Genomic DNA, 8,565 nt, shown 5'->3' with positions numbered 1-8,565 from the left:
CTGTACCTCGCCTAACAACCTGGAGGCAACCCTAACACCGTATACAAGTCATTAACTCTCTGTGGGGACGGAACACACTCGTCCACCTGAACAAAACCCAAGTCAACTTTCTCAAGGCTGACTCGCCCTCTCCTCTACCTACCGACAGGCTGGTTGTGAATCAATTTATTTAAAGACGAAAGGTTAATTGGAATTGATATGTAATGTTTATGATTTTTTATTTGTATTGCACGTATAAAACATATCAAAGGTTCTCAGATCAATATGGCACCGGAGTAACACCGCACTCTAACATAATAGACATCCTATTAGATTGAATAAGTATGAAATTTGGTAAGATACCGAATAGGAAATAATATATAACTATATACATAAAATCTGAAATAACAGTAAAATAGTCGACGAGTCTCTAATTAGTTAAGAAGAACAGGTAAGTCATCAACAGGTGTGTAGCTCTTATTGTCTCACTCTAAATGATGTTTACGTTTAATGGCTGTAGGGACAAGACGGAGTGTTCTCAGGACAACTAACATGGAGAATAGGAAAATGTGATGTAAAAGTCATTAAACGAAAACACCATTTAGAATTTGTCGTGAAGCATAACCAATTGAGTTTATTTGCCAGGTGTCTGGTAGAGGCTAGATGGAGTTTGGTTGTTTTGGTTGCCATTACCACCGTTGGCGTTGTTGGTTGGGGTATCATACAATCTGGAAGGAGAACCACCATTGACGCTTCCGCCAGATGTGGTTGAGAACGATCCTTGAAGACCTGAAGCACCGCCAAATCTGCCACCATTACCACCATTGTAACCATTGTTGCCATTACCATTTCCAGTGCCATAACCATTGCCATTTCCATTAGTTTGTCCAATTTGAGAGTTGAGGTCGTAGAATTGTTCAGCGGTGGAACAGTCGAAGTTGTACCACCAGTCACACACGAAGTACTGCTGGTTGAAGATGGTGCCGTTGGGACACAGGAAGGAGTCGATCCTGCCACCTTGTTGACAGATGTGGAACACCTGAGAATGTTGACTTAAATAAGTTCTTTGGATGTTGTTGTTTTCCAATAGTAAATATAATTTTTATGGTCCAAAGAAAAATGTACAAAATAATTTTGAATGTTAAGGTGGATGTCGTCATGGTTATACACTGTATAATAGCGAAATGGGACACAATGAATAGGTTGAGAGTATAGACTCACCTGGCAGCCGGCCTCGGGAGCAGTGTCGGCGTAGTAGCCGGGAAGTTGACCGTCACAGGAGAAGCCGGTGTTGGGGACAAAGGCGAGGATGGGGTAGTCCTGGCCGGGGACGCCACCGCCAGGGATGGCGTCAGCGAGGTCAGCAATAGGATCACCACTACCTCCGTTGTATCCTCCGTTACCTCCACCGTTGCCTCCGATTCCTCCGTTGCCTCCGATTCCTCCGTTACCTCTGCCGTTACTACCACCATATCCTCCTCCGTTGCCACTGTTGCCTCCACCGTTGCTACCGCCGTAGCCTCCACTTCCCCCACCGTTGCCTCCGTTACCCCCACCGTTTCCACCACTATAACCCCCGTTACCTCCACTGTTACCACCACCGTAACCTCTGTTACCTCCACCGTTACCGTTAGGAAGAGAGAACTGGTTGGCAGCAGGACCCTGGAGGTCGTTGAGGTAGGCGGCGCTGGTCACACCCAGGAGAGCTAAGTGAGTGAGAACCAAGGAAACATTTACGTCAGTTTGTTGAAAATAAAGTAAAAAAAACTAAGTAGGTTTTACCTATTGAGGCTGAGACTAACCCAACAGGAGTGATAAAGACAGTGACATCATCAACAGTGTCCACGAGAGAGACCACACCTGCACAGTGTCTAAGGAACAGACTACTTAATATTGATGAAGATTATTGATGTTATGTGTCCTAAAAGCTGAAATTATGTATCAATAAAGTATTTGTGGTGTTACTCCAAAATAGATACATAACATTGCAATTATTACACATTATGGGTGAGTCAAAGTTCTTCTGGAGAACAGAATATTATATTGGAACAACTGGTGGTGTGAAATGTTTGATAAGCCTGTTTAATATATTAATGAATCTTAAACTGATAATTCTTCTCGACTCGTCATTATTGTTTGTTAAGTTTTACTTGTATTGTTGGTTGTATTTTAAATATAATATAACATTAATTATCTGGAAATTACTAAAATCATTATTGATATGTTTTCCTGTCTGTTGTCCACTATTTGTTACGTCACATAATAAGTAATGAAGGAACTTGTGGATCATAGCACCATGTATATCAACAGTCTGGTTTAGTTATAACACAAGAGTCAGGTCACAGTAGAAGTGTCACTAGTACAGTAATGTGGATGTACAACATTGGTGGTCATTCACAAGTCATTCCTTCTGTGGTCTCGTCTGCGGGACGGCTGTGTTGGTTCTTACCCAGCACCATAACTTTGCGTGTCACAGCAGCCATGTCTGGAAGGTGTAGCAACACGTTCTTTACAGCTTCACTTCCAGTATTGGAAATTCCAGCAGGAGAGATGTGTGTCTGGTGGAGGCGGCGGTGGGTGTGATGTTGTGGCGGAGGTTACCGGCATATATACGAGGAGGAGCAGCAAGGTCAGGGGTGACGAGTGAAGGACTTCCTCCACTGTGTGAGAGGATCTACCCAGCCCGCCGTGACCCCCCACTGGGTGACAACATAACAGTGTGTGTGTGTGTGTGTGTGTGTGTGTGTGTGTGTGTGTGTTCACTCTTGATGTTATGATGTACTGTATAACTGCATTAAGGTCTTTGAGCGCATAGTGTACTTTAGTAGTACATTAGTCATGGTTATATAGACTAAATATATTTATTAGTTAGAGTGAATATCGATATGTTAGAAACTGGCATTAGACATAATACTGAGCAGCTTTTAGAAGTTTTGTTTGCTTATTGTAAATTAAATGATAACACTTAAAATGGTTCAATAACTGCAAGAGTTATCAACAGTTTTTAAGTAAACATTTGTTCTTATTTCATACTTCTGAAGAAGATTTGAAAGACGTATCTCTTTATTGTTACATATATTACCTATATTCACTTCTACTTCGCCTTGAGACATAACGTTAATTTCAATATAGGTTTAATTTTATCTGAAGTTTGAACAATTGTGTACCTACAGGGGAACAATCACTTAGATGAACAAAAAGCCTGAAGGTGCTGAATCCAGTAATACCACAGTGACCAGATCTAAACACAAGATTCTTTGCCAGGTGTTTGAGAGAGGCCAGGTGGAGTTTGGTTGTTCTGGCTGCCATTACCATTATTCACGTGACCGCCAGATGTGGTTGAGAACGATCCTTGAAGACCTGAAGCACCACTAAATCTGCCACCATTAATGGTGGCATTGCCATTGCGATTTAATTGTCACACTAATTGCCATATTTTGTGCCGTAAGCTTTGGCATTAACGTTTCCATTTCTGTGTATAATCTGAGCGTTGAGACGTACAAGTGTATGAATGGTGTCCTGATATATTATTATCAACCATTTTATAACACTATATAACTCGGTATTAGTTTAAAAAAAATTATATATATATATATATATATATATATATATATATATATATATATATATATATATATATAAATAAATAAATAAATAAATAAATAAATAAATAAATAAATAAATAAATAAATAAATAAATAAATATATATATATATATATATATATATATATATATATATATATATATATATATATATATATATAATATGAAAAATTAGTGAAAATTATACATGTATAAACCAAAAATGGTATCTCGGATGACAGCATATATTTTGGCGCCTTGATTTATAGAATTGATTGCGGGCCGTGTCTGGCCTGCGGGCCGCTGGTTGGGCAGGTTTAGTAAATCGGAGAAAGGAGATAGAAAATTAATGTTAGATGTGCTAAGAATAAACACACACACACACACACACACACACACACACACACACACACACACACACACACACACACACACACACACACACACACACACACACACACACACACACACACACACACACACACACACACCTGCTGTAGGCAAACAAGCAGGAGATAAAACATCTACCAGTAAGTACAAACATCCACGTACTGTATATGTGTATACTGTATAATGTATTATTTTACACCTGTTAACTACTGCCTCTGTCTCTTTAACTCACTAAATATTCTGTTCTTCTATTACAATCTTCTTTCACCTCCTCTTACTCTACAAGACAAAAAAAAAATCTCCCGCCGTCTTTCCGGGGCTCTACTAGTCTGTGGCAACTGTACACGGAGCTACTGGCGGTTGAGGCCTCCGTCAGTATTCCCAGTGTTCGCGTCATCGTGTACCTTCATTACCGCCATCCATCAGTGTGTGTTGGACCATAGTTATGTTCACTTGATATTTCATTACTCCGTCTTCTTCCACAAAGGTCTTCCAAGTCTTTACTTTCCTACAGGTCAGTTTCTCTTGATTCTTTTTCATTGTCTAGGTGAATCACACAATGGATCCTCATATTTTTATGCGATGGTCTTGCTGTGGTTACTGATCAGGGGGAAAAAATCATCTTATTTATTAATTTATATAATTTTATTCATGGTGAGTCATCCGATATAATAAATCCTCGTGTATCTCTATGAATACAACACAATGTTTATTTGTTGGTGAGTATGTGTTCGCTTGGCTTGACTTATATTTTGAAGACAGACAGATTGAATTTGGTATGAAGATGTGCTTACACCCCTGTAGTGTCCCGAAGGTGGAATTTTAAGGGACTGGGTCTAATAGTCTGCCCTCTAAGCCAACAGTTTTTAACATTATTGAAATTTTGGTGTGGTTGTTTTGTTGCGGGTGATGTTAATTTTGACCAAGTATAAAGAAGTGGTTATAATGTTAATGATTTTGTCGTGGATTTCTTGCAAGACAGTGTAGTGGATTGTGTGTAGATGATAGTGCATTGGATATAGTGAGATGACAGTGACTGTAGTTGATATCGTGTACAGTAGATGATAGTGTTGTCACGGATATAGGTCATGAGTTGTTCCTTAAAAACAAACCCGAGTAACACCGGGTTAGACAATATTCTTAGTTTCAACATTTACCGCTGTTACTCCTGTACCTCGGCTACCAACCTGGAGGCAACCCTAACACTGTATACAAGTCATTAACCCTCTGTGGGGACGGAACACACTCGTCCATCTGAACAAAACCCAAGTGAACTTTCTCTATACTGACTCGTCCTCACCTCTACCTACCGAGAGGCTGGATGTGGATCAACTCAAAGACGAAAGGTAAAGTCAAAATAATATATAATATTTATGATTTTTTATTCGTAATTGCACGTATAAAACAAAATATATTATAAAAGGTTCTCAGATCAATATGGCACCGGAGTATAAGACCGCACTCTAACATAATATGTGTTCTATTAGACTCTATAAATGTTGATAATTTTAATAAGAACCTGAGTATTAGAAGGATTGATAACTACAGATATATACATCATAACAATATCATGGTCGACGAGGTTCTGGATATGTTGAGGAATATTTCATCAACGTTTTGGCCAAACTCTGAATAATGTTTATAGTTGAATTTAATTACCTGTGTGGAGGAAGGGCCTTTTACCCATATATTACTACAGGTGAGGGAGAGGAGACAAGTGTAACCAATTAGATGGAAACATTATTGAGAGTTTGTCGTGGAGAGTAAAAAAAAATAAATCCACCAGTTTATTTGCCTGGTGTCTGATAGAGGCCAGATGGTGCCTGTACGTTTCCGTTGCCGCCGTTCCTGCCACCGTTACCGCCTCTGAAACCGCTATTTCTGTTGCCATTCCCACCGTTCCTGTTCCCGTTGGTATTCCTGGTTGGGGTTCCATAAGTCTGGGAACCACCATTTCCTCCACCATTTCCGTTGAAGCCATTTCCACTGCCGATTCCGTTACCATTTCCATTGCCGAAGCCGTTACCATTTACGTTGCCGAATCCGTTACCATTACCGTTATTATAACCATTGCCGTTACCATTCCCATTAGTTTTTCCAATTTCAGCGTTGAGACCGTAGAATTGTTCAGCGGTGGAACAGTCGAAGTTGAACCACCAGTCACACACGAAGTACTGCTGGTTGAAGATGGTGCCGTTGGGACACAGGAAGGAGTCGATCCTGCCTCCTTGTTGACAGATGTGGAACACCTGTCGAGGACATTAACATTAGGGAAACACAGAACAATTACTGGCGAGTGTGACAGATGTTTACCCTTTCAGAATAAAAAGAAAGTTACACAATGAAGATAACGGGTCGAGTTTGTCCATTAATTTCTTCATTATTTTACACCAATTGAACTGACCTTTGACCTAGGATGCTCATTGGCAGCCAGGAGATTATTTTGCACTATTCTTCAGTAAACGTGCTGAGGTATGGCTGTTCAAAATTTAGGTGAACCATTTACATAAAACTCCGAACATTATTTAGGGTTCTCAGAGCTTAAACTATAGGGCTGATGAAGAATATTGTCTCTTTTTTTTAATAACAAATGTTGACACCAGAAGATATAATAAATTTAGAAAAACTGTTTGTTGTCTATTAAATTTACAAGACAATGGTAACACCAAAAAGTGATCAGAAAACTTATTATTTACGTATTATTTTACTTATTCCAAAAGATATATAATAGACTTAATGATTAATAAATTAAAAGGTGAACTGGGGAGCATTATAACACCTGAATGATAAGACTGTCCCAAGGAGCATTCATAAGACTGCCTCGTCGACCAACATGACAGGTAGAAGTAACTCTACCTTCTGCTTCATCTCATAACTGTCAGCCATCCCGCCAGTGTCAGCATAAGCTTTTGGAATTCACCTTCATGACAGTATGATTAACTTTATTACTGCCAACCCCCATAGACTCACCTGGCAGCCACTACAGACTCACCTGGCAGCCACTAGAGACTCACCTGGCAGCCACTACAGACTCACCTGGCAGCCACTAGAGACTCACCTGGCAGCCGGCCTCGGGAGCAGTGTCGGCGTAGTAGCCGGGAATTTGACCGTCACAGGAGAAGCCGGTGTTGGGGACGAAGGCGAGGATGGGGTAGTCCTGGCCGGGGACGCCACCGCCAGGGATGACGTCAGCGAGGTCAGCAATAGGATCACCGCTACCTCCGTTGTATCCTCCGTTACCTCCGCCGTTGCCACCGCCGAATCCCCCGTTACCACCGCCGAATCCTCCGTTTCCTCCACCGTTGCCACCGCCGAATCCCCCGTTACCACCGCCGAATCCTCCGTTACCTCCACCGTTGCCACCGCCATATCCCCCGTTACCACCACCATATCCACCAGTGCCGCTGCGCTGAGGGAACTGGTTGGAAGCTTCACCCTGGAGGTCGTCGAGGTAGGCGGCGCTGGTGACGCCCAGGAGAACTAAGTAGACAGGGAGGGAGAGTGAGCACCAGGGGACACTGTATTAGTAGAGGGAGGGAAAGTTAACCAGAATATGATGAATTAATAACAAGTGTTGACATGAACGACATGCCGGAAGTTTAGTGGTACAGGTATGCATAAATGTTAATGATGATGCATATAGTTATGAAATTAATTCTTATGACTCAATACATCCAAGTTTTGGCCAGTAAACACCGACTTTGTTGTTATTAATGGACTGAAGACATTATATTGTAACTATTGTTTAACGTTACACAATTTCTTTATTGATCAATGAATTAATTCCAAACTATGTCTAGGTTTTAGGTAATTTTAAGAAGGTGAATTATATAAAGTGTGTCGTCTGTTACAGGGCAGTAAAATGTAAGTGTGTGTGTGTGTGTGTGTGTGTGTGTGTGTGTGTGTGTGTGTGTGTGTGTGCATGAGTCACAGGGTGTTAAAGTAACATTAGACCACAACTCAGTAATTATCTCCATCAATCATCGACTTATAACACAAGTGTCAGGTCCAGGTTGGTCGTCCGTCTCCTGACACAACACACAACAGTGGTGACGTCACTAGTACAGATCTACAACACTGCCGTCTGTGGTCTTGTCTGGGGCTTCTGTGTCGCTTCTTACCCAGCACCACAAATTTGCGAGTCACACCGGCCATGTCTGTATCACGCTCTCAACTTGGTCTATGTCACGCAGTTTCACTTTCAGCACGGGGAAGGAACAGCAGCAGGCGTGTGCTTGCTGGTCGGAGTCGACGACGGTTGTGTGGCTCTGAAGATGTGTTCCCGGTATTTATACATGAGCAGCGAGGAAAAGGGAGCGAGTTTAAGAGCTCACGCGGCCACCTTTCGTCGCTCATAAAGCACTGCCATGAATTCTGTACCTACGTATCTTGAGTCATAACAACAGGCACACATATATCTACACTCAATATAACACTTATTGAACACTTGTCACATCACCAATAGTAAAACACACAGACTGGTAGGTAATACAGTTTTCTGGCAACTCAAGTAAGGTCACGTGATTTGGAGGTCACGCCGCCTCTCTCGGAACTTTCGTGACATTGCGAAGATGATGAGGTAGAGAGAGAGAGACAGTGTAAGGTAAGACGGT

General features: G+C 41.4%; 2 protein-coding genes across 2 annotated transcripts; both read right to left on the bottom strand.

The window, feature by feature from the left end:
- Positions 1-201: 201 nt before the first annotated feature.
- Positions 202-2,557, bottom strand: LOC121875947 (trihydrophobin-like). Its single transcript, XM_042380742.1, has 3 exons — positions 2,429-2,557; positions 1,201-1,685; positions 202-1,018 (listed from the first exon to the last, which is right to left on the bottom strand). Exons 1-3 carry the CDS (start codon positions 2,460-2,462, stop codon positions 614-616), a joined length of 924 nt encoding a protein of 307 aa, XP_042236676.1. The 5' UTR covers positions 2,463-2,557; the 3' UTR covers positions 202-613.
- Positions 2,558-5,317: 2,760 nt separating this feature from the next.
- LOC121875939 (eggshell protein 2A-like) lies at positions 5,318-8,223 on the bottom strand. Its single transcript, XM_042380708.1, has 3 exons — positions 8,074-8,223; positions 7,011-7,432; positions 5,318-6,201 (listed from the first exon to the last, which is right to left on the bottom strand). Exons 1-3 carry the CDS (start codon positions 8,105-8,107, stop codon positions 5,740-5,742), a joined length of 918 nt encoding a protein of 305 aa, XP_042236642.1. The 5' UTR covers positions 8,108-8,223; the 3' UTR covers positions 5,318-5,739.
- Positions 8,224-8,565: the final 342 nt, after the last annotated feature.

Source organism: Homarus americanus, unplaced genomic scaffold (genome assembly GCF_018991925.1).
Source record: "Homarus americanus isolate GMGI-L3 unplaced genomic scaffold, GMGI_Hamer_2.0 scaffold3384, whole genome shotgun sequence".
NCBI classification, from domain to species: Eukaryota; Metazoa; Arthropoda; class Malacostraca; order Decapoda; family Nephropidae; genus Homarus; species Homarus americanus.
Note: the sequence above shows the minus strand (reverse complement) of the source record. Positions and strands in the feature narration are given on the sequence as shown.

Excerpts from the sequence above, each read along its gene's own strand:
- LOC121875947 (XM_042380742.1), bottom strand. The coding sequence starts at position 2,462 with ATGGCTGCTGTGACACGCAAAGTTATGGTGCTGG. Across the intron at positions 1,686-2,428 it reads ACGCAAAGTTATGGTGCTGG|CTCTCCTGGGTGTGACCAGC; the intron begins GTAAGAACCAAC and ends TCACTCACTTAG. Across the intron at positions 1,019-1,200 it reads CTCCCGAGGCCGGCTGCCAG|GTGTTCCACATCTGTCAACA; the intron begins GTGAGTCTATAC and ends CAACATTCTCAG.
- LOC121875939 (XM_042380708.1), bottom strand. The coding sequence starts at position 8,107 with ATGGCCGGTGTGACTCGCAAATTTGTGGTGCTGG. Across the intron at positions 7,433-8,073 it reads TCGCAAATTTGTGGTGCTGG|TTCTCCTGGGCGTCACCAGC; the intron begins GTAAGAAGCGAC and ends CTGTCTACTTAG. Across the intron at positions 6,202-7,010 it reads CTCCCGAGGCCGGCTGCCAG|GTGTTCCACATCTGTCAACA; the intron begins GTGAGTCTCTAG and ends TGTCCTCGACAG.